This window comes from Helicoverpa zea, chromosome 12 (genome assembly GCF_022581195.2).
Source record: "Helicoverpa zea isolate HzStark_Cry1AcR chromosome 12, ilHelZeax1.1, whole genome shotgun sequence".
Taxonomy (NCBI): Eukaryota; Metazoa; Arthropoda; class Insecta; order Lepidoptera; family Noctuidae; genus Helicoverpa; species Helicoverpa zea.
In genome coordinates, this window is record NC_061463.1 from 8,808,249 (window position 1) to 8,834,094 (window position 25,846).

Below are 25,846 nucleotides of genomic sequence, written 5' to 3' on the forward strand. Positions count from 1 at the left end.
CAACTGGATAGCAAGGTGTGGTTCGCAAAACGACTCCTTTCGACAACTTGTCCCATCCCTTCCCTACCATATTGCGGCGGTTACGAAAAGAGTTTCGAACTGTTTGGTAGAATTTAAAAAATGACAATGTTATTGACATCTAGAAGTATCTACACTCCAAAATTCTTGGTTGACATAGTCAAATGTCCTACATTCTTGTCATATTTTCTCATTTATCGTTTGATAACTTTGCACTGATTTTGACTTATTTTAGAGTAATTATTAAAAATTTTGCATATCGTTGGCTATGCAAGGTGTTAAAATACAAAACGATCTGTTTTCTCCCAGCAATATGAAGTATGTGGCTGTCAATAGCTTTGCTGTAAGTTTCTTTATTCGTCTGACTAGCTTCACTGCGTAGCTGTAGATTATTACTAATCTATACAAGATCCATGGTGTGAACCACACATGATAGTTGTAACTACAATCATTCTGGACTAGGACAAGTAGCTTGGTTATGAAGGTCAGATATATATGCAGTTGCACCATTTGAAATATTGATGCTTCCCAGCTGCATTCAGACTGGACCTGGCTTATAAAAGTCCCGCATCGGTCCATCACTACCGTGAAGTTTCTAAACCATTTTAGTTTAATTTATTTTTCCTTTAAATATTTATTCAAACGTCTCCCCAGCCGAACCCAAACCAGAAGAACTTCATAAACAGCGTGCAGAACGTTCGCAACACACTCGGTTGCTTAGAGCGCAGCCTGCTGAAGTCCAACGAATATGAACAACAACTGTTGCAGTGCAGGGGCTCGCATTCCCACTCGCATGCCCCCTCCCACGACGTTAACCAGTGGTGGGAGAGCGAGCATTCCGAGGAGAAGAGCTTTAAGTGTTCTAATACCACCTGTTAGTTTTTGAAGCTTTCTATCTCTGCTATTAAAATCAGCCAGTCGTTCCTACATGTCCTTGACAGACGTGCCTCGCAGGCAAAGTGCTGGTGTATATGTTGGAAACAGATAGATTTGCATGCCATCTATCCCATCGCTGCTCTATCACAGGCCATTGGTTAAGGCCTTTTAGGTCTCTACCTATAAAGATCGTTGTATAATGTAGGTAGTCGTGCATTGCAAATTACTAACCGCTTAGTTTCTGTCTTGCTAGGTAGAAATAGGTAATTGTTTCTTTGCCATACCTACTAATGCTTGAAGCTTACTTCCTTCCAATCTATTAAATTGACTCACTCCCTCATGGCTAAATGGCTAATTATTTAGAAGATCTAACTAAACGGACTGTAGGAACCCAGTTCTTTTAATTCAGCAGGTACAATTAACAGCAAGTCTTCGGCGCGTCAAGAGGATTACACAGACACGTGGTCCTCAATGAGCATCGTTTGTCTACAATACCAGTATGTATCTAGAATATAAGTAGACAATAGCTGTGTCTACGGTCTTTCCTTAAAACTGCTTATTTCCACACCAAGATTGCTTTCAAATGCATTTTCCACTTCCGAGTGTTGACACAGAATTCATAGTGTTTTGAGTTGGAGATAACTAAATTTTCTTAAGAACGCTTTGTGTGTCCCGTCCGTAAGGCTGCATACCTATCTGTTTTAGCTACGAAGAGCTATCTAAACGTTACAAAGCTCTAATAGAAGCTTACAATGAACAAAGACAAGCGATTAGTTTGCGGGATAAACGCTTGGAGGCGCTGCGAGAGCGAGCAAACACGACGCAAGCGCACCTCCAGCATGCGCACGAGACGCTCATCGCCGTCGGAGAAAAGTTTCTGGCGCTTAAACGCAAGAGGAATGAGGACGTATGTACTTATTTTTATTCTAACGTAGCTAAAGCCACAATCTGTATTTGCTGTATTTATATAAACCATTCTTAAAAATTCGTCAATTAAATTCATCTTCAAAGACCAGGGTAGATTTTTCTGAAAATTAAATGTGCATTATAATATCAAGGAGGGTTAGTGGCACCATTTAATCGCACCACACCACATGCAGCACTCAAATGGCTTATCTGACGAATGGGTGTTAATTTGATTTGGCTGGATATAGTTTGGTCATCGTTATAGGTAGTTACTTACCTAAATGGTGCAATTGACCCTAAGACGTAGATACTTACTGTTAGCCGTGTTAAAACCAGAAGACCCGGTTCGAAGAGCAGTTGGCGGCCATGAAGGAAGCTCTCCATGACATGATGGAAACCACGACAAACGCACGAATGAAGTTTGATGACAGATTGGCAGAATATATGGCGAACGAAGAAGACTCTGATGCGGCTTTGCTACTTTATGAAGTAAGTTAAATTGCTAGGCTGCTAGACAACCAGTTACTAAGTGAAAGAAAGTGTAGTTCAGTATACCTACCTAAGCGTATTCTGTTATACTTATTTCTATTGGCATTTTGCCTTTGTTCTGTTCTACAAAGTGTTTTATCAGATCAGTTGGTTAGAGTTATTTTGATATAAGGACCATAGATGATCTTCTGTGTAACTCGTATATATTACTGCCAACCAATTTTCAGATACGCAAATGCAATCTATTATTTCTGGAGAATATGCGACTTAAGGCCATAATTGAAGAATACATTCCAGGACAGATTAATTGGAAAACTGCATAATTTTGTACATAAGCTTTTGACTTACCTATACCTATGTTATAGTGGTAACTTCTTTAGATAATAAACGAGTCCCTTCATTATTTCAATAAGCTTTATTTATAACAATAAAAGTAACACAGCTATAAAAACAGTAAACTTGGCATATACCCATATCAAACGGAACCATCATGAAAATCAGTTCAATCATTTTAATTTACGATTTATTTGAACCACTTACTTACAGCTAATCTTTAATAGATTACACGGATATTTGTTCCCAATGCATTTTAATTACTTATAATTTAATATTCGCTGAAGAAATGTTAACACAGCTGAATGAATGCCATGTGGAATGTGTTCACGGAATGTGACAACCGACAGTGGAGGTTCATACATAATGGACCATTGGCAGATTTTTACCTACGGTACAAATCAATACAAGGCATAATCTTCTCGTAATATTACCTCTCCGAAGTCGAATCCGAATATTTGACAGTCGTATTTTGTTCGTAGGTACATTTAACCTAAAGGTGCTATTTGAAAGGGAGTAGCCAACTGCAACTACCGTGCTTGTGCTGCTGTCCTTTCGATCGAAAGCGGCCGATTCCTTACAGTCGCTGGGCAGTTGCAGGCGGCAACTAACACCTTAACCATCGCAAAGTCACTAAGAGCGCCGCTTATAGCTTACTTCTTCAAAATGACTTGCCGAGACTAATTTTCCTATTCTATAGACTTAGTAGATCCAAGCTGCTGTCGCTTAATGTAACACAAGACGTTGATCCAAATGAAGGAGGCAGAAGCCACGTACGTGACCCTCAGATGCGAAGGGATTAGGGAGAAGTTCACTGTCTGCACCGGGATCCAGAATGACTGGTTCGCTATAAACGCTTTCACGTACTTCTGGCGTAGTTCCTCAAATATATCTGCTTTACCTTCTAGTATGCTGAGAACTGGAAATGACAAAATATTCATGTGAGAGAGATATGCGTTCGTAGTTCGTTCAATTAAATTAAATTAGTTTAGTTGGATTTAAAGCTTCTGGTAGCTGGAGGAACCTATGCACGTAGTTGACGCGCTTCTTAGAACATAACTCTTAATTAAGGGCAATGAACTTATAAATGGAATTTCGTTAGATTAAGTCATTGCCTAAGGGCCGTGTTACGTTATGCCGCATATTTATGCTACTCATGAATATTTAGCGTTGAATATTCAGATCTATACGTGTAAAACTAAGTAACTACTCAGACTAGTAATATTTTATTTAGTTGGTTAACTTTATTTGTAGCCGCGGAAAAGTTAATTTTATTTCTGCTCTCATTCGCAAAAGTTAATTTATTCACAGGTGATAAGTTAATCTTGTATTATTACCTAAGTATAATTAGTAATGAGTAACTTAACGATTTTCTTTCCACATACCTCTGCTCTAGGTATAGCAGCGCATGCGAAAATATTTCAGAAAAATAGTCTGTATGTAAACCATCTACTTATCTATTACACACAGGATGTTATCCTTACTGTCTTTTCGAGGCTACGGACGAAAACACAATGAAAAATGGTGATGATAGGTAGATACTTTATAGAACTTAGTAATTCCTTCCAATAACTTACTCGTGAAGAATAAGGCCAGCAGTGTAGGCGTCATGATGAACTGATCACACGCTACTTTCGTCAGGACGGTCTTGGCAGCTGTGCCCACAAACTTCCTGTCCAGGAGTTTGTACCTAAAATATTTAAATATGTAAGTAGGTACTAACTAAATACCAAATAGTTTATCATCCATCATCATTAGAAGCCTTTCTATCGTCCCACTACTGGTCGTCACGGTCTTCTCATACAGAAAGAGTGACTTAATGACTTAAGGTTACACTAGTCGATATTTTTCCCATACAAAGTTCGGAGTGCTTTTACTCTACATTGTGACATAATACATTCAAAATTAAACTTGATATCGTTTTATATTGTTATTAAGTTTGTCTGTACGGATTTAAAAAAAAATAAAAAAATCTCAGTAAAAAGTTATGAGCCAACAAAGTTCCGTTTTTCTAGACAATTTTAACGCAACTTTGAGTGTTAAAAAGTCCCATAAAACATGTAAAATCTCCAAAACGAAGTCCGCTCCGACATAGCTCAATTACTAAAGAGTTCTATAAAATTTATTTCAAATTGATTTATACAGTAGTTTTTTCAGAAAACGCTTTTTTCTGAAGCACTCTTCGTCTTTTTTTACGTACTCGTTTTGCGATGAATTGTCGTGCATTTCACTCAATAGCATTCCCCCCGGCAGAAGCGCGGGGCGGAGCGGAGAAAGACGCTTATACACACATGCTTATTTCCACAATTTTTACGTTTTGCACGATATTTTGTCGTGCAACTGTGCAAATTTTAGTGCAACTATTTGTTTGTATTGTTTTGGGCTCAGTCTGCTGCTGCGGCCCACGTCTTTCGTATCGTATGTGTGTAGACTATTCTCCTAGCGCTTATCGTACGTAAACATTACACTGACCCCCGGCTAAAACTCTGGATTTCGATACTACCTTCTTTATCTGTTTGACTTGGCACTGAACTTTGGACTTAGTATTTTCGTTTGTGATTGGAATTGTTGGTTTGAGTGGAATAGTGGATACTATTTCAGTGAAGTGGTTTTCATTGAGTGCAAAACACGTGTGGAAAACAATAAGAAACAAGAAACAATGGGTAAGTAGTACAAGTTATCATACCTAAGCTTCCTTATTAGATAGGTTTACCTCTTACCTACTTATCATATATACCTAAATTAGGTACTATTATTATTTTTCCATAAATCAAAGTAGGTAAGTACGAGTAAAGCTAATAGGTACGTTTCTGGTTTACCGTTGAACCACACGACTTGGGACTTTGCCTCCGGTGGTGTCGATAGGTAGGTAGGATCAGTTGCTCTATAAATGATGGCACTATCGTAAATTATTTATTAGGTAGGTACCTAGCTATTATTCGCGGCACGTAAGTTGAACCAAAATGTAACCATAGAAACGATCGCCATTTTAGATCAACTTGCCGCGTACGCTATGTACCTATTCGTAATTAACGTGAACGAAGCCGCGGGTAAGTACTTACATAAAAGCTTGTAAATGAACTATTTTGATTATCGGTAGGTAAGATGGTAGGTATTATCACAAAATGTTTTGAGGTTTACGATAATTTTTATCGTAAAATCCATAAACACAGCTCAGAGACCAGTCACGGACACGATATTGTGCCTCAAGTTGAGGCCCTCAACTCTGGACTCACGGCTTGCGCGTCCAACAGTTCCCGCTCGAACGGTCAATAGTGTGTGTAAACTGTGAGTAGGTATAAAAAGTGTAGTCTACATATTTTGTGGCTGTAGGTCTGTACTGTTCAAACTTTGAGTGCGAGAGCGCCGATTGCGCCAAAACATCGTGTGATGTCCGTGTCTCTATGAGCGTTGCTCGAGCACGCTGTAGGTACCTAGGTATATTTATATTGTGGTCATCGCGCGTGGGCTCCGTGAGTAGGTACGCGACTAGGGTTGCCAACCATACTTTTTTATTATATATTTTTATTATATACTTTATTACGTACTTTATTTTTGGTAAACATACTTTCTAGGTACTTTTGTGACTAATATTTTATAATTAATATATTATATTTAATATTTTTTTTGACGTTCGAAAAGTGCTGTTTTGCAGCCAAGTTTGAATAAATGAGTTTTGATTTTGAATAAAATACATTTATACAAATACTGTATTTTCAAATCTTTACTTCCACCTAAAATGAAACAATAATAATTGAACAATTACAATTTGAAAAAACACGAATACGTTCTTTTTCAAATTGAATCAAGTTTGTTGCTGGCATATGCAATTTTTATTTAAAAAAAATATGATACCGTGTAATTATAACTTGGTATAATTATAATGTTATTTTTGTGGAACAGATTCAAAAACTTGGCGAATGGGGCAAAAAGGGCGTCTAAAACTAAGCGCCCGCAGGAAGAAGCTCAAAAGATCAGCGAGAGGATATTTCATGAATAAAGAAAATATTCCTCCAGTGCATGATACGTTCCAACAGTAAGTAATATTTATTTACACCGTTGCAATTTCCTCACATTCACGTAGATGAGGTAAGAGAGACTATGATAGAGCGTTTGAATGTCTTAGCAGTCTCAAAGTAGGATACAATAATGCCAAAACACAAGCGTGTCTATTCATCGCTAAAAGGAGCCCGTTCACCTTCACTCCTGCTTTTCGGAAGTATCATCACCTTTAGATGCTGAATATCTTCAAAACCACGAGGGTAGCAATTGGTAGCAACTAATGGTAGCTGGTAGCAATTAGGTAGCAACTCTCTATATGTATTTCGAGAGGATCTGAGAGTTGTGACAGGGATCCTGACGCAGACGTTCATTTCGACTAAAGTAGCTGCTAGAAAATTGTGCGTTCTTGCAAAGGCCCAGTGGTAATTCACACCGGGACATGATGTTTATACAAAGCACAACCCCGATCATGAGTGGCGGGATTGCAGTCAATAACTAGTTTATACTAAATAAATGTATGTGTTAAAAAAAATGAAGAGGTTTTATAACTACGGTAGTGTAAGGTGACTGACTAGTGGACTTAGTACTAGTGTGCTTACGGAGACGCGATGCGTTACACGGCGTTTTGGGGGTTCGTTCAGCAGCGGGCCGCGTTATCGCACATAAGGTAATGTACGACAACCTGGGTGACAACGCGCCGCGCAACGCGTCACATCTCCGTAAATAAGCACTTATAGTGGGTCTCGCTTATATAAATCCCCATTTTTTGTTTCAGATCACTTCAAGAAGCAATTTCGCCGCCTTTGTCGCATTTGCCGCAAACACCGCGGTCGGCGTTTTTGAGAATGTAAACAAACAGAAGAAAGCAACCTTATTTCTAAAGGAATAAAGTATTATTTTTATATGTTTCTGTTCCGTTCTTTGGTAAAAGCCGCTTTGCCTATTTTATTGTTTTATCTTTCATATTCGTTACAAAAATTGTGATCGAGTTACACGTCTCTACTGCTCTCTTCGTTCTTCGTATGTATAATGTCAACTAAAAAAAATGAGAAACGCTATTCGACACGAAAATAACTGTGTTACTGCTTAAAAAAATCAAAATGTTCAATAAAATCAATAAAATTGATTTCTAAATACATGTAATACATATTATAGATAAATAACACCCAGACAACATTTGTCCTGGGTGGGAATCGAACCCACGACCTACGGCATAGCAGTCAAGATCACTAAGTACTAGACCAACAGGCCAGTCAAACTGATTTTACATTGTGTTATCATAAAAAATGTTATTAGGTACCTACGCCTTGGGACAATTACTGAAATCCATGCGAGCATCACTAGTCGGTACCTCATAAAATAAGCAACTCTATGAAATCTATACTAATATTATAAAGAGGAAAACTTTGTTTGTTTGGTTGTAATGGATAAACTCAAAAACTACTGGAACGATTTTAAATATTCTTTCACCATTAGAAAGCTATATTATCTGCGAGTAACATAGGCTATATTTTATCCCGGTGCGGGCAGTAGCTCCCACGGGACGCGGGTGAAACTGCGGGAAAACGGCTAGTATAAAATGATAACAGTATCTATTATTTTAGTACGAGTTAGTAAGCGCTTGCTGACTTTTCGGTAGCGAGCAGTACACAGCAGCATGTATGTATGTGTGTCTAATGTCGTTTTGATTCGTAACGGTGTTTGTATGCGTGTTTGTTTGCACGAAACGCATTGTGCAAATAGACTAGCGTCTAACTGCTCATCACTGGGGCTATCTCTGTCGCACACGATGTCAGATGAGACAGCGCGCTTTTTGGCCACGCCCCTGAGTGAGTTCGAGCCCGCGACTAGTTTAACCTTAATATTTTATCTATTTTATTTTATAAAAATAAAAAGTACTCTATTTGAGTAAACGATATCTACATAATAAGTACTAAGATAACAATACGAAATGTCAACTTACCAATAATATAAAGTTGGTGCGTAGAGACAGCTGCCCACAATAACAACACGGGCTCCTGAAACTAAGTTATAGTCAGGTTTTTCCGGCTGAAACAGAACAAAAATTAATCATTCATTAAATAACAATTAGATTATTCTAACATACAAGTGTACGCAAACATAGGTAGCTATAGTACCCAAATCTCGTCTTAACCTTGCCTAACATCTATCCCGTTGAGCCAAACATAGATTTCTATAAATAGAAATATCGAAATAATTAGGCAAATTGACAGATATGCTATATCGTTTCTGATATCATAATGATATGTGTGTGTATCATGTATATGTGTGTGTGTGTGTGTGTGTATTGGCCCTCAGTACGGAATCGTAAACATACTGAGCTATGACGTCATCAGTAATAGATAGCAGTGGACATTTACGCATTTGAGCATCAATGGTAGCGTGGCCGAGCGGTCTAAGGCGCTGGTTTAAGGCACCAGTCTCTTCGGAGGCGTGGGTTCGAATCCCACCGCTGCCAAAATCTTTTTAACAGTTTTTTCAAAGAACAGAATAATTTATGATCATACTAGCTTTTGCCCGCGACTTCGTTCGCATGGAATAGTGACTTCCTGCATATTTTTGGTTTGACCAATAGATGGCGCTATATGTCCGGAATAAATTTTATTTTTTATTTTTATATATTTTTTTTAATAAAAACTATCCTATGTCCTTTCTCAAGTTCCAAACTATGTCTGTACCAAATTTCACACGAATCGGTTCAGTAGTTTAGGCGTGAAGAAAAGACAGACAGACAATTTACTTTCACATTTATAATATTAGTTAGGATTAGGATTAATGAAAAATACCCGTTGTATAAGGTTTTTTCAATCATTGTGATCGCATTTAACTCACCAAATACATTTTGTTGAAAGTCTGCTGCGTAAATTCAGCAGCCGAATAAAATGTCATGTACACTGTCAAGTTGGTCAACAGAGGGCGCTTCTTCAGCGACTGCTGGAAGGCGCGCCTCAATGTACTCAGCATTTTGGCTTCACTTCACTGAAGATTCCTGGCGAAAAAGAAATAATTATACCTAATACATGTACATGTACTTAATTACTATGTCTGTTGGATCTAAAGCTTTATTTTCGTACGGTTTCTTTTATTGATCTTTCCCGTCAACAATTGATCAATTTTTATACACGATAAAACGGAGGGATGCCCATTTATTTGATGAAATTTAATATTTACGTTTTCAATAAAATTAAGCATGGATTCCCTGATTTCAATATGAAAGTGCTGTGCAATAAGTATATCGTAGTACAGAATATTTCGTGGACAATTAAGTTCTGTTTTCGTTCATTACTTAGTTCATTTCGTAAAATTTCTGGCAGTGCTCATAGTTTAATTGCTAATCACATTTTTTAAGTTAACTGCTTTGATGCTAACTTCTTCAAAAAGTTTTAAAATATTGCTGTAAGTACACACTTTGTAGAGTTTAAATGAAAAGTGAGGATACATATGCAACATTGTTGACCTCTGGTTTCTCTGAATATTTACTAATTCAACTTAGACTAATCTGCATACTCGCATTTCACAATTCATACAGAGTGATTATGGCTTTTTATTTATTACGTATTCCTACAGTTAATTACAATTTTAACATACAAGTAATACGGAGATAAGTAAAATTACTCATATAAAGTGATGATAATATTCAGTCCACAATAAGAAAGTTCAGAGTTCAAACACTTTCACTATCAGTGACGCCGTAATCAACAAACATTGGGCTTCAGTACCTAACTTATTTATATTTATGTAAGTATTATAACAGCTGTACCTACCGTACCTGCGAAAGTTTAATCAAATCAAATAGAACGAAGGGACAAATTACTGTGAAAATAACTTTGGAATTTTCTGTTCACCAACCGATCACATCTTACTGAAAATCGTCTGGTATAAATAAATAACGCATGAGGAATCTTACAATAATGAAATGTTAGGAGTACAAGTTTTAAGCAGTTCCAATGAGAAACAGATTTAAGTACAATAAAATTAACTATGCAGCCTTGTTCTGAAAACATTGTCATCATGCCACACTTTGATAACACGTTTACTATCTGCGGTTTTGAATGAGATTTTCTATTAAACGTAACCCAGGTTTTAGATAACTTTAACCATGGCAAACGAGATTGAAATATTCAAGTGTTCGTCTGTCAAGATAAACGTTTTGCCAACCTTGAATTCAATGTCCTCAAAAAAGACTGTAAAATCTGATAATATCTATAAAAAAAAATATCGATCAATTTTTTTTATTCTAGCAATAGGCCACTTATTGAATTGATGCGTGCATTTTTTACTACCACACATTGAAAGTGAAGTTTTAACGTTAAAGTTTGTATGTTTGTATTGTTGGGTAAAACTATTCCTCAACATTTGCCTCGCTCGCTCGCTCGTATCAATTCACGAGTTATCGAAGTCTCGCCTATTTAAATGCTGTCAACCGAGAACAAGCATAATTCACGGTGGATATTAAACTTTGTTCTTATCGATATTGTGATGAAAGTGCATGCTTTACATTTAGGTAGACACCTACTTACATACTTAACACATACCTGTGACAAGCCAGGAAGTCTGACAACCAGTCTTGCCTAGTGGTATTGGGTTGCCCGGGTAACTGGGTTGAGGAGGACAGAGAGGCAGCCGCTCCTTGTAAAATACTGGCACTCAGCCGCATCCGGATAGACTGGAAGCCGACGCCAACATAGTACAGAATAGGCTCGGCAGATGATACATACTTACAAGACCAACACTAGTTATATTCACTCTATCTATTGAAGAGCCCCTAGGCTTACACAACAGGATGAAGATGAATAGTTACCTACTTGACATACCTAACTGTAGGAAATATTTCGATAGACCACAATCAATTCAACACCTATCACGATATTAATTATAGACTGAAGTAGACAAAACCTCATTATATAGCATCACAACGAAACAATACCATTTCACTATAAACGAAGGAATTTCCTTTACGACAATAGATAGATATGTAAATAAGGAAGAAATGAATAGGGATACATTCTCCAAAAACTTACAATTTGATAACACTGACACGGAAAATTAACAATTTTAGCCTTGCTGAACAACAACAAACACTTCTTATTACACTATCAGAAGTTATCGAGACCTCTATTTTAGTATATAAAGGAACACTTGTGACCGTGCGCAAGCGACTGATATCAGCTATTATTCAAACCGAACTGTCCCCTCCGTACTGTAGTCAATTGTGAATTGACTTCAATGGAATAATTAAGAGGCGTCGTGTTTCTTGGTTCAACATCGACTTGTTTAAATCTGAACGTGTTTTGAGTATCACCTTGGTAGAAAGGGGGATCTAGACCTCGGATCAGTCGTGTAAACTTTAGGGATTACCTAAGTATCACCAGAGTCGCCTATAAGCTGACTTGCTATAAGTATTCTAGCTCCTGAAATCCTTAAAAAAATAATTGTGGTTATCCTATTAGAATTATGGTTGATTTTTTCAGTGGTCATCAGAGAAGAATTCTAAAGTTCTGAATAATCACTTGAGTGAACACGATTATAAGTGTGAATCTGTATCAAGGTGCTTCAAATAAAGGCTTTGCAAATAAAGCGGTTCTACTTGACACATTGCCTTCAATATTGGGCTGTTTACCTCACATTGGAAGACTGACCATGAATACCTACCGGTTTTTATCTTCCCGAAGATATAGATCTCAAAAAAAATGTAAGTCTTGTACTTACGTACTTTTGATTCAGATCATAATAGGGATTTAGTCAGTAGATATCGCGTGTTCCTTCACCTGAAAATCACTTTTACACAGTTCATACTTTTAATTTCTATTTTATTTATGGCTCCTTCGTAATTTTCGAAGATTTTGCACATTAAGATTTCGATGATATAAAAAAAACCTTTGACATTATAGTGATTATAACTGACAACCGTATTTTTAAAGTGTTACCAATAGTCAGTAATTAGAGTAGCAGAGGCAAAATAAAAACTTTTTTTAGATACATGGTAAGATGCTCAAATGTAGTCAAAAAAATCCTAAGATGGAACCCTGGACAACGCCTATTTATAAGACGAACTTAAAACAGCCGCAGTGCGGCGTATTGCTCTGTCAACATTTTAGGGAAGTTTTTCATTTCAGTAGAGCAAAAGAAATTTAACTTCTCTTTCCTCAAAGCAGGGCAAAATATTTTTGATGTTCAAGACCATTTTGTCATCAAATTAAAATTCTGAGCTAGTTTTCTTCAATCGTTTCGTGATATCAGCAGCACGCAATAAATACCTGTGTATATCTCCAAAAATATGAGTTGTACATAACTTTTCCTGTTTTATTAATGGACTAAACAAAACTTCGTCACTGGTATATTGGATTTATTTACTATTCTAACTATTTCAATAATCAATTTGTGACGAAACCGAATTTGAAACGACCAAGTTGGGAATCTAAAAAAATGAAAGATCTTACCTTTTATATCCAAAGTGGTATAGTTATGTATATGTATTTCAGGGTCTTAGTAACAAGTCACATTTGAGAGTTAACTGTACAAACACTGGAATTATATTATTTGATAAGGCACGTCTGGATTACAAAACCAACTTCAATACAATGATTGCGTTGATAAAAGATAACAGTTCTCAAGAAAAAAACGTATTAACGAGTTATAATACGTCTTTAAATAACTAAGTTCTTCTAAATTTAGTTTTTGTCTTTCCTGCAGCTGTCTTTGTTTAGAACAAAGCACAGGAAAATGGTGATGAAGCGGGAAAACGTTATTTAGGTAGATTCTCGCAAACCAAAAAAAATAATTGGGTAGGGGCACCCTTGGCCAGAAAAATATTTAATTGAAAGATAATCGAATAAAATATTAATGCTCACTTAAAGTTTTTACATTAACTCTACAAAAGATAGCTAGAGGTACCTTCGTCGTCTCTATATACGAAAAGAGAAACTCCTGCTTGTTCATTTAATGTTTAGTTCTTTATTAGTAAACTACTCTTATTTCATAATTCATATTAAAATATACAGATGATCTCAAACATGATTGTTTTTCCTTGTGCGTCTGAACCTTCTAAGCATAGAGCCTTTAACGGGCCAACTGCTAATGCTAAACCTGTTTCATTGCTCGAAGGCTTACACACCTCTTACACATACTTAGCTAATTCCGAGAAAAATATAACTTCGTAATATTAGGAAGATTAACATCTAGACAACGGACTCTACCTGTGCGAAATAAGAATGCATTTCAAATAAATTAATCAAATTTCCAGTATCCTCAGCTGTTAGTTTACCAATTCTATTAGCAAAGAATTTTAGTTTGTTTTATCCAATTTTAGCGTTTCTGTCATCAACGAACCGTTGCAACCTGTTGCACGTCGAAATCAGCGTGACAACGGAATCACCACGTTGCGAGATTTGCGTGGAATTTTAGTAATTTTCTAATTGTTTTAGCTGAATTATAAACTGCAGTTAATAAGAAAAGTTAATTGTGCAATATAGTAACTGAAAAGAGAGAATTTAGAGACCTAGAGACAGTAATACCGGCTCGTGGAGTTAAAAATTTGAATCGCACGGCGCGAGCGGAGTGGGGGTCGCCGTGGTTGCCCGTGCCAGGTAACAGGAGGTACGGCGGCACAGTGGACCGATGTGCGTTGTTTTGCGGACAAAATTAATTTCAACTTTTTTTATTACTGTTTTTTTTTGGAATGAATTTGTGTTTATTTTTCTTTACTATTCTGCTTAATTAAATGTAAGGCTTAGAAGAGATCTGTTTTAAAGGTTTCTTAGAATATTTTTTTAACGTAATATTATACCCAGTGATAAAAATGAGTTTTTAAACAAACGTGTCGCACAAACGTTGTGTTTGTTTTCATTACAAACCCTATAAACAAAGCTTGTTTCTTAAATCTTAAAAAATCGCTAGAGTGTTTAAGTCTTAAACTGTCTGATTACCAGTAATTAACCGCACAAACATCTCATAACTTATGTTTTTAAGCGAAAAAGTAGTACATTTTCTGAAAAACTCATGCATTATCCACATCCAGGTTAAACGTTTGCGCAGTCACGAAACGAATCATATAAATAATTCTAAACATTTGTCTGGAAAGTGGAACACCGTGCGTTCTTGAAGCTTAGCGGTCGTCCTCCCTCCCACGTCACTGCGTATCTCTCTCTGACAGCATCTCGCTATCTCTGTCTAGCAGCGTATTCAGTCACCGCGGAACTGTAGCGTATTTCACAGGTGTGTTGATTGAGTGCGTGATGTTCTACGATCGTAAATAAAACCAGTTATAACAATAATAGTGCTTATATTGTGAAAATATAAAAGTGAAATAGCAAATCTTCTGTAATAACTGCAGCTGTGTTGTTAATTTAACATTGTTTTCTTGAATTTGTGACCAAGTGGTGCGTTTCGAAACAGTGACAACAAGTTTTTCTTGTGTTGTGAGTTCAGTCCTTGAGTCGGAGGCTTTATCGTCGTCTACGACGCCTGTCCCGCTGCTTGTTCGCTTGGCGGGCAATTCGTGGTCAAGGTATGCATCAAGCCCTTAATTTACTAGTAAAAATCAAAAAAACTCTGCATTACAAATAAACACCGTTGATTAGTTCCACGTCACTGAACAAGTGTTACTTTTTAAAAGAAAATTTAAGGTAAAAGTTCACTTTCGAAATTACGCTGCGTCTCTACCATGTGCAACTTCATTCATTGAACACCAAAAATATTAGATTTTTGTTTTTCCAAAACAATTTTTATTCAAATAGTCTTCAAAAACTCCCATAATCAGCTAAATGTTAAAAAACGCTCTTTTTCCACTTGTTACCGTGGGGTTCGTCATCAGCGTCAGGTGCTCTTTTGTGGAGAGTACTCGAGTGTAATGTGTTAAAATGGGGAGCCTTATCTATGTTTACTCTACTACCTGCTCCAACGAGCCTACACAAGTATCATGGGATATCAACACTATCACACGTAATTATTTCACTCATATACCGTGCTTTCTACTTTTAGATCTGCTCTATATTGATTCAGTGATATAAGATTCCAACAGTTTTTACTTAAACTAATTCTAGTTATCCACTGACCACGTTGTAGTATAGATAGTTCAATTTATTTATAAAACCTCAATCGTAAAGTTGTTTCCACCATCAGCAAAGTTTTTGTAAAACTATGCCGTCCGTGACCGCACGACCGGCATTCCGACAATGCATCTCTCTGGTCGTGACTCACCTCGCTGGCACGTCACCGTGATGTCACTGCATCCAGGTACCAAATAAACTCACTGGTTTACTACCTTTGTTATTCTTCCTAAGAATATAAACAAAAAACCACAAGATTCCACTGATTATGAGACCTGACAAGAATATAAACTACTCACGTTGTATTCGTCGCTGCTCGTAGCTGAATATAAATAAGTATCAGCTTATTTACGAGAGCAATAATACATAATGCAGTGTCCGTAGTCACAAGTTTTAATATGGTTAATGCAACAACTCTTAACGACATCGTGCCCCAGCATGTGATCAAGCATTAAGAAAATTCGTTACAACAACATACCACCAATCTCATGTGTCAAATCGTAGTCGAGGTCCTTTCCTCGGAACAAGACTCATTCACTCACTGATACAATGGTATTATTCTTAAACTTCACGACGCTATACCCTTCCGAATGGATATACACGAGAATGGATCTAAAAATTATTTCCGCTAATTCAATCGTTCTCCTAGCCCATTTCAGTTATAGTTCAATCGATCGAATCGGATCGGAGGTGATATCTTCTATAGCTTTTTGAGAAGCATGAAAGGAACAAAAAAGGTCAATTGAAGTTCAATCAGAATTCGTTTCTTGCTATGGAGAGTGAACGTTGCAAGTTGGATTCACAGAAATTTTCTCGACGTAATACATTCAACTCTTTTAGCATTATCTCTTATGTAACTCAGCAGATTACAATTTCTCTTTTTTTCTACGCAAAGTAGAAACTGGAACTTGTCTTTTAAAACTGGCAAGTATTGTGCACGTTTGTGTTCTTTGAAACTTGTAATAACTTTGCAGTTTGCTAAAGATTAGTAGTTAAACAATGATGTTCATGAAGCGGCGAAGACTGGTATTGTCTTTGATCCCGGACGTAACGGTGTTAATCCATGCCCCGGGGCTTAACTTTACAATGCGACATTGTTCTTGTATTCAAACAACATGACTAACATTGCACCTAGGTGTACCATTCGAAGAATGTTATTATTCTTGCCCTAAAATCACTTTCTCAAACAAATAATGATGATCAGTTTTCATGTAATCTATTGGCATGGCACGTAATCTATTAATTTGACTGCTAGCATTGTGTAATTCGACCGCAATAATGTGATGCTTAACTCATTATGACTAAGCATTTGAAATATGTATCTAGTTTTTACATACAGGTAATTGTAGAAATTCCCACAGTTCATCGAAAATTTTCGTTGACTCAACAACATAGTCGCGATCCTTAATTGTTGAAAAACACGAACACATCTCGGTTGTGTTTACAAACTATTGCAACAGTTTGTAAACTTTGAACTAGTGGCCGTACACGCATTCCGAGCCATGTGCCTCCATAACAATAGTAATTCTAATTTCAAATTCATTTTAATACTCCGCATTTTTTCCTAGAAAATGATAATTTGCGCCAGTGTGCATCAACTGGGGCAAATAATTGCGACATGGTTTCATTTTGATTTTGTGTTATTTATTACGATGATTTTGCAGATTTCAAGTTCAAATTACTTAAATATCTTCAATATTTTAATTAATACTCAGATAAAACCTACATGGCTTTATAATTATTTCGCTCAACAAAACCTCTACTGGCTCTATGTGCCATCGTTTACATACAGATGTCTTCATTTCTTCTTTAGGTACTGCTTTCCAATATGTTCCTTACCAGAAATGAATAAAAAACACAAAACACCCAGCATGAAAATCACTTGAGGTTGAGGCACAGGCACCTTATTCCTGCCAAGAAGCCGTACGGGAGTTTCTCTAGCTAGGCATCGAAATCATAAACCCAACCATCTTATCTGCATTGTCATGGTATCAGCCCCAAGATTCAAAACCTCTCGGCGCAAATTAAATCATTCAAACCCATAACCCACCGGTGAAAGTATGTCTAAAGTACGGCCCAGTTCTCCACAGACTATACAAGTGCGATAGACAAGACTTTTACTCGCTTTTGCTTAATATTTAACCTTAAACTAGTTTCGTTGGGTAACGGACAACGGTCTGGCTGCTCAGATAAATGCTAAATGACAATTTGAGCAATCAACGAGATTAACTGATCTTGCCTAATAGCGCGTATGGCGAAGCGGAACTTGGCGTATTTTGATTAACTGTAGATTTTTAAATCACTTAATTTCAGGTAGAGATTGAGCTCGTTTAATTTCAAGCTGCGAAATAGCACTGGGTTACCTTAACTGACAATGGTTACTAAATATTAGAGGCTGGGAGGCAAATACGATAAACTGACTCCGTATCCCATAAATCACACATAAATCATTATTAAAAACCAGCACCATCAAATTCCATTTCCATCAAATGACAAATCAATCCATCAACGAACTAACAGTCAGAAACACATCATACTATCATCGATCATCACAACTTACAACCGAGAATCGATTCACGAAACAACAGCCTACTCGTTAATCGTAAATCGTCTTTGTCTTGTCTCTAATAATAGGTTTAACTGAATGCCAATGGGGAAAGGTCAGGGAAGGTCACCCTCCCTATTTCCCACGGCGTCTGGGTGTATAGGAAGCCGTATAAAAACCCTCGAAACTCCTCAGGAACAGAGGAAGTTTCACGGTACGTTGAACACCGTAATGGGGTGCATGAATTATAAAAAGGATACACTGTAATATTGCTGCGGTATGAGTAACCTAATCCTGTTGTTATTCTTATTCTGTGTTGACGTAATCTTAGAATAATTTTATATGTTTTCTTGACATCGATAACACATTTATTTGTGGTAAACTGTCACTGTGTATTGCAGTGGAATTGCTTCAGTTTTTTTTTAAAATCCCAGCTAATTTTCCAGGTAAAAGTGAACATAAAGCCATTTCTCATCTAGCCTTTGACTTTAATGGGTCTGTCTGTAACTCCCCCCTGTTAAAACTAAGGTATAAAAACACCCACTTCGTATTTTAATGAACAGTGAAATAAGTGCTGCTGTCATCGCTCTTGTATTTTTAACATTGTCAACTCTAAACTTAAAGGGGTGACAAGAGTTACGAGGTTTCACATACCGAAAAAGTCCGTAAGACTTTCTATGAATAAATTGAGATAATCGCTTACTTTACTTCAAAAAATACAAGGCCACTTTAACAATTAATCTGACAAGCTCTACAACGAATAACATTAAATGCGTAAATCCTTAGACACCCTAATCTGAGAGGAAAAAATAAGCTCTTGAGCTGTTTAGGTTCGAGCTATGGCTCCAAGAGATGTACAAAATAGTATGGTTAAATGATACAGGTTTATGAGCAATGAATGAAACAAAAGTATAGTAAGTACTACCCAAATTCCTTTTTGATTTACCTACTGAGATTTACCATGACCTGCTTTCTCTATTGAAATGTTAGGTTACTTATTTGTGGTCTCTGTACCTTAAGGGAACCATATCTAAGCTATATAGTGTTCTACGCCTACTTTTAAATATTTCCCATGTAAATCAAAACGTAATAAAATTAACAATTCATAAAATTCTCACCATTTTTTTCCAATTAGCTATCGGAAACGGAACTCTTGTCATTTATCTTTTTCTTCTCAATCAATAACAGAGGTAATTTCTTTGATGATTACAATAATGAACAATCGGGTACATATGAGCTTTCCAATAGATGAATGGAGCTTTCTCGCAGTCTAGAAATGTCATCAGCATCACAATCAGTCCACGTGCATAACCTGTAGAAGCGGCTTTCTCGATGTGACTCAGTTCTTATCACCCATTGTGGGTACGGAGCGCACGCGCATACGATTCAAATGATTTACCACGATTACGCACCCAGGTACATACCTTTCTTGCTATCCAGCTTGTACGAGAAAGGAGTAAAGGAGAAAGAATAACGGATGCCTGTGGAAGGTATTAAGTATTGTCGAGGCGAATTGTTTAACTTGACCTAGCTGCAGAACATTTGATTTGCATAGCAAAGTGTTTATTTTTATTTATTTTGATGATTGAAACGTTTATTTTCTATTCAAGTTAGAAAACCAGAACCTCGACACCTTTAACTCTACTTCTGTTCGAATTCCAGATGTTTTCATTCGATATTAATAGTGTAATATAAAATGATTAAATTAATTAGAATCATTTATATCAATTGCACTAACACAGCCTCCGTTTTACCTTCTCTAATGACTTGAGTTAACCCACATTTTAAATGAACATCATTAACGTTATCCGTCCTTAATGATGAAACGTAGGTACCGATACCTTTCTGCGCCTAAAATAACTGCTAGCCGTGTGTTTCTTCTCAGAGGTAAAAAGAATACAATTCAATGAGACATTTCAGAATAACACGGATACTCCGGTGAATCCGTTCTGTGTTGGATAGGTACCTATAAGCAATTTATTTTCTCCAAATATGGTCATTGCGACACGGTTTGATATCAAATCGAGTATCATATATCATATGCCCGTCTGCCAAAGTCAATCCTTTCGTTGTTTATAAAGATAGGTCACAAATAACCCAACTGAAACAATCATAATTGTTGTAATTGTGTTTGTAATTACATACCTACCTGTTTATCTGGTAACAAGATACACCAATGTTCTGGCGGGATATCGGGACGTTATTGACGTGGCCTGACACCGAACATCGGGTTAGTATCATGTTATTCCCTCGGCGTACCAATCCGCCCACTTCCGTTCATCGACAGTTGGGGTAACATGGAGGACGAAATGACTAGCGGAGGTGCCATACCGGAAAATCACCTTAGAAAGTAGCGCGCCAAAATGCGAGTGAGCAGGCGACGAGGAACGTTATAGTTTTCGCCCTTATATGCCTTCTATGGGCACGACCATTTTTTGTAATACCAAAAATCGCTGACAGATGCCTCAAAGAACCCGCACTAGTTATCACTCGTAACTGATCCTTTTGGTCATGCCCACCGTACGAATTTGACCTAGATGAAGGTGCCAGACCTACCTACATTACGGCATCTCCGCTCATCTTTCCTTACTCCGTGTGGGGTACTGTTACACGGACTGCGGTAATGTCCATCTAGCTGGACTATGGTGGTCACGCGATCGTGTGCACTCGCCTTACGCAATGGATGTGATCGTTTGTTTTATAGTTTTATTTAACTTATGTTATGAAATCTATCAGCATTTTATCGCGATTTTATTAGATTTTGACGGATTATGAAAATTTTATTTTTATTCAGATCATTGTTTTCCTGATTGTCATTTTCTAGTAAAGTCCTTCTAATGCTATGCTTAGTCTGGATTGGTTGGAGTTCCTCCGCGTCGAATTAAGTAGAAACATCTAAAGCGGTAGGCTGATTAAAGAATTTTAAGTATGCACTGTTCCGCAGTAAGTAGGTACAAGTCCGGTTTTCAGCGATAAGAGGTTGTGAAAAAATGTTTGCGTTGAAACTTGTGAATGAGCTGCATTAACGACTAAACAACAGCCAAAGGCGCATTAACGTAACCTTGATTGTAAACTCAACTTTGAACGAAAACTGCAATATTGTTTTAAAAATTCACAAACATTACTCTGTAGGTAAACTTCTTATTGCGAGATATAAATTGTGGGAAATAAATCTATTTAGTACAGAACTGACAATGTAAATAAATATGAAATAAGTACCTAGTGTTTGTTGCTAACTAAACTGTTTCAATGGAGAATGTTTTACCGTAGCAACTAGCAACTCATTAGAGACTAAACGACAATTTGAAAAATTGGCCAATCCATTTTTAATCTTGGACAATAGAGACAGAGACTACGGTACACTTTGGAACTGGTTTTAAACATTTACTAAATATATTGCCATCACTTTAAACAAGAATTAGGAACAAATCAAGTTAGTACCTAAAGATACAAAACGCAACATTTCATGTAAAAAATCAAAGACAACTTCAAAGTTATTGCAGTATTCAATCGGGAATCGATCGGTTATTCGATAAAGTCAAGGTAAAACAGAATCGTTCAAATTTTCATCACTCGATTCCATCACGCCTATTACCCATTTGTTTACATATTTACTCATATAAAGTTAGTAATAGGTGATACTACTCCCATAAGGTTCGTGCACGTAAGATACCTTCATATTTTTTTGATCAGAGGAATCTATAAATCCTTCTATTTTATCGAGAACTAAACCCGTTTTTCAGGCTTTAGTTTTCAGATTTATTTCATTGCCAAGGCTGCGGGATTGTTCGAAAGTGTTACCGCGGTCCTGTATTGGGATTCTATAAAACTCGATCAACAACTCGCATTTCACTTCGATTCGTAATGTCATTTCATACTTTAGGGGAGGTAGGGGAGCGATGGGCACTTTTTCACATTTATGGCATAAAAAATCAGATTTTACAGATAATCAACTTTTATTGCCATTTCTTATGTTTGGCTAGATAAAATCAAAGAGCTATCCTAAAAATTACAATCAGTTTCAACATTACGAGATATTTAAACGGTTTAAATAAAACCGTCGACACGTCAAAATTTTGTTTAGTCTGACATGCTTTAGTTGGTACTTACGTAGTGTTTAAAGTTACTTTTTGCTTTTTATAGGGTTTATCGTTTATAACATTTTGTCATAATAATTGCGTACTTTTTTGGGTCGGGGGTTTTTTTTAATTTATAATTTTATTTTATTTCATGGTTTTTTAAAGGAGCTCCTTAATGTTTCCTTCTTTTTATGATGGGTTCGCTAATGCGATCTCAGCCAAAGGAAGCTGTTTAACAATCCTCATGACAAACTGGCTCTGGGAGAATTGCACAGATTGAGAAACAATAAAGATGGACCTTTGTTGATCCAGGGTTATATATCATTCTAGGGTTTCATCCGCCACATCCCATTTCCAGAATTAGGTTCTCGTCAATTAGAAACATGAAGAAAACTAGTCAAGACAAATTAAACGAGCCCAAACTCGATGGGTTTACTAAAAGGCAGTTCAGGGTTACCTATCTTCGTGTCCTAACAGCAGACCAGCTCAGTGGTTCCAGAAGACATTAGTATTTCAAATTTTAGATCCCACATATGCTTGCAAGTAAACTGAGCGTGTAACATTCCTATCACACCTAACAAACGAGCTGATGACCTTGATATACAACACCCCGTCGTTTTTGCGTCGGGGGTTAAAAAGAATGGTTTGCGACGGGAAATTCCTAAAGATTTAATATAACGAGCAATACAAGAGGTATCAAAAGGTTAAAAAATAAAATTAACAGCTGATAAATATGGAGTCCCTAGATCAAGTTGGCAACGGTACCTGAAACAAGATTCTATAAAGGATTTTTAGCGCAGATTTATAACCTCACAAATTTTCACTGAAGAAGAAGAACAAAAATTTACAAATTATACATTACATGGTATGTCCAAGCCTCCCTACCATAGGGAGCATTGGACACTTTTGACTTAGTTTATAAAAAAAAAAATCGGTAAAAAAACTTAAGTAAAACGGTTTTATCTTATGTGCACTGAAAACTAGAAAATAAAAAATAGTTACTTACCTGTCAACCTACGTAGGTGGTTAGTCCCGGTCATATTAGACTAAAATAAAAACGTGGGGCCCATAAACTATTGCTGTAGTACCTCTTCTAGAGGTATAATAGGTGTGGATTGCATCGACTTACTATAATCGTAACTGGAGATTTTGACAATCAATCATTAATAATAGAAAATACACATACCTTTCATTAGTTTTCTCTTTATAACGATCCGAAACCGCAACAAAATATTTAAGTACTTTTACGAGTGTTTGTTCTTGACAACTCACAGAAATGACAGATAGTCTATGGATGAACACCGTTACCAGTCGGTAACGTAAACTACCCAATAAAAAAAAAAACTATGATCAAATCAGAATAAAAGGACCCCCCCCCCCTTTAATCTGATTTGATCATGTCTCCCAACTGCCCATCTCTCCCCTACCTCCCCTATAGATAGACAGATTTTGGCAGATCTGTCAAAATCTCGACTTTAATTTAGTTCAACTTGTCAACACGCTCGATAGTGAAGCGCTAGTGTAGTTTGACAATGTCAATCACGAAACTTTAAGGTAGAATTCCGTGGGTCGCGATTGTCGCAGCCGCGCGCGACAAAAGTCAACCTATGAAAATGTATGGCACCGCTGTCGAGGGCCGCGACAGTCGCGCGCGGACGACGAATTTCGTGAGCCGCTGGCGGCCGTACGCTTCTCAACATGGTCTAGCGCTTAATAACATCTATAGAATTTTAGTAAAACCAGAATTAAATTGTTGACAATGCCACGAGCAGCTTACGAAATTCGTCGGCCGCGCGCGACTGTCACGGGCCTCGGCAACGGTGCCATACATTTTCATAGGTTGACTATTGTCGCGTCCACGGAATTCTACCTTTAGATCGAAGTCGAAGTGAGAGTGATGTCGAAGTGAGTTATGATATTTTATAGAATCGACATGCTGGTAAATAAAGGGCTTAAGAAGGAACATGATGGATTTTAGTCAGCAAGAGTCTGGCACTCCTTCACGCGGTGCCCACACAAACACAAGAAAAAATAAAGCAAATTATCACAAGGATAGATTCTACACGACTTATGAAGAGTCCGTTTTGCTGATTTATTCAATAAAAATAAATAAGAAATGTTTTTGACGTAAAACACCCACCTGCGCAAACACCATTGTTTCCCTCAGCCGAAGTTGTCGATGTCGGCATCGTTCGCAACCAGTTTCTTCGTCTTCCAGTATTCCTGAACAAAGATTTAAATATCTTGAGTTCAGAGAAAGGATGGAAGATTGTGTGGAACACGATATGGCTGGAAAGAATGTCACTTGTTAGATGACGTCAAATATGAAGGATGGACGAGGAAGAGATCCTGCGCCGCCCCAAATAAAATTGGGATTAATGCAGGAGGAATAGTGACTAGATATTTTGAAGCAATTGTTTTGAAGCATCGAAGATCCGCCAGACTCTTCTACACTTATCTTATGCAATAATGTGAAGCATCTCTCTTACATAACTTTACTCTCACCACCTTCGAAATTACACAACCAACCACATAGATTTTAACCCTTAATTCATTAACATAATTATTCCGGAAATCCGAACGTCTGTAGACTGATATGATCTCCAATGACTAGTCTGCAAGGAAGTGTTATGTATGATTACAAATAGATTAAGCTTATGCTTGCGGTTTCTGCTTAAGAAGATCACATAACTTCATCATTGTGATCATCATGTCACCCTATGTTCATATAACTTCACAGGGTTCTGAACTGTTAAAATAAATGTGACAGTACCTAATATAAAACTTAACTCGGACATAAAGTTAACCTTTTCATTAATACTTAAAAGTCATTTGTGCACCAGTGAAATTGTCATGTTTCGTTTCCACGTTTCCGCATCATTTACATAATATCAACGGAAAATATGACATTGCTGGCGCATCGCACGATACATTTAGTAATGCAATTCGCACATGCCACGTTACATTTGTCGAGTTGGCACAAATTAGCAGACATTACCGCGAGTCTGCCAACTGCGCATCATTTCCTGATCACATCACTAATTAGTAAATACTGTCTCTATTTTGAAATAATAGTAAATGCTATGACAGAATTCTCTCTCTCTAATGATTCATTAGTTTTTGTATTGATTAGATCATTATAATGGTTTAGCTTTTGTCTATCATGCAATGTTAGTTGAGTCAGCATTGGTAAAAAACAATTAGGTATACGTTTTTTTATTGATCTTAAAAAAATACTTCAACATAAGTATGTACCTACACAAGTGTGCATGGTGTGAAATAGAAGAAGGATCATGTATTACGCATTAGACTAAGACTTAGTAAACCGCTTTATGAATCGATCTATCTAGCCTTGAACATGAGCAATGATCGGGTTAAAACGATTATTCTATTATCTATGGTTATATGTATCGTTGATATGCTCAGTACCCATATGATATTTGTAAACCCATCAATCTGTCTGGAAGCAATTGTAAACGAAATCTAGGTTAATATGGTACTTGTAGCAATGAGTGAACAAGGCCCCATTG

The 25,846-nt window shown here is 36.9% G+C and overlaps 3 protein-coding genes and 1 non-coding gene across 7 annotated transcripts in view; 3 read left to right on the forward strand and 1 right to left on the reverse strand.

Annotated features, from left to right (window-relative positions):
- The first annotated feature begins 286 nt into the window (after positions 1–286).
- LOC124635260 lies at positions 287–2,698 on the forward strand. The gene is made up of 6 exons (XM_047171123.1): positions 287–361; positions 673–892; positions 1,304–1,391; positions 1,600–1,801; positions 2,137–2,289; positions 2,517–2,698. The coding sequence occupies exons 1-6, from the start codon at positions 287–289 to the stop codon at positions 2,610–2,612; spliced, it is 834 nt and encodes a 277-aa protein (XP_047027079.1). The 3' UTR covers positions 2,613–2,698.
- Positions 2,686–24,477, reverse strand: LOC124635261 (mpv17-like protein). Of its 4 annotated transcripts, none has more exons than XM_047171127.1 (5): positions 24,457–24,477; positions 9,478–9,634; positions 8,588–8,673; positions 4,200–4,312; positions 2,686–3,541 (listed from the first exon to the last, which is right to left on the reverse strand). In XM_047171127.1, exons 2-5 carry the CDS (start codon positions 9,607–9,609, stop codon positions 3,312–3,314), a joined length of 561 nt encoding a protein of 186 aa, XP_047027083.1. In that variant the 5' UTR covers positions 9,610–9,634; positions 24,457–24,477; the 3' UTR covers positions 2,686–3,311. The 4 variants fall into 4 exon arrangements, with proteins under 4 accessions (XP_047027083.1, XP_047027080.1, XP_047027082.1 ...); XM_047171124.1 differs by lacking the exon at positions 24,457–24,477 and adding an exon at positions 13,086–13,247; XM_047171126.1 differs by lacking the exon at positions 24,457–24,477 and adding an exon at positions 12,359–12,526.
- Positions 9,022–9,103, forward strand: Trnal-aag. The gene has a single exon. It is a non-coding gene; the product is annotated as a tRNA-Leu (tRNA).
- The window catches only part of LOC124635259 (rab11 family-interacting protein 4), a 75,179-nt gene continuing 64,166 nt past the window's right edge, over positions 14,834–25,846 (forward strand). The window contains exon 1 of the mRNA XM_047171122.1: positions 14,834–15,151. The gene's annotated coding sequence lies outside the window, so the exon portion shown is untranslated. The remainder of the gene's footprint in view (positions 15,152–25,846) is intronic.

Bases quoted from the DNA above. Each gene is read 5' to 3' on its own strand.
- LOC124635260 (XM_047171123.1), top strand. From the start codon at position 287: ATGCAAGGTGTTAAAATACAAAACGATCTGTTTTCTCCCAGCAATATG. The intron at 893-1,303 runs GTTAGTTTTTGA...CTTTTAATTCAG, and splicing joins TAAGTGTTCTAATACCACCT to CAGGTACAATTAACAGCAAG. The intron at 1,802-2,136 runs GTATGTACTTAT...TGTTAAAACCAG, and splicing joins AACGCAAGAGGAATGAGGAC to AAGACCCGGTTCGAAGAGCA.
- LOC124635261 (XM_047171127.1), bottom strand. From the start codon at position 9,609: ATGCTGAGTACATTGAGGCGCGCCTTCCAGCAGTCGCTGAAGAAGCGC. The intron at 8,674-9,477 runs GTGAGTTAAATG...GTTCTGTTTCAG, and splicing joins CTTTCAACAAAATGTATTTG to CCGGAAAAACCTGACTATAA. The intron at 4,313-8,587 runs GTAAGTTGACAT...TAAATATTTTAG, and splicing joins GCACCAACTTTATATTATTG to GTACAAACTCCTGGACAGGA.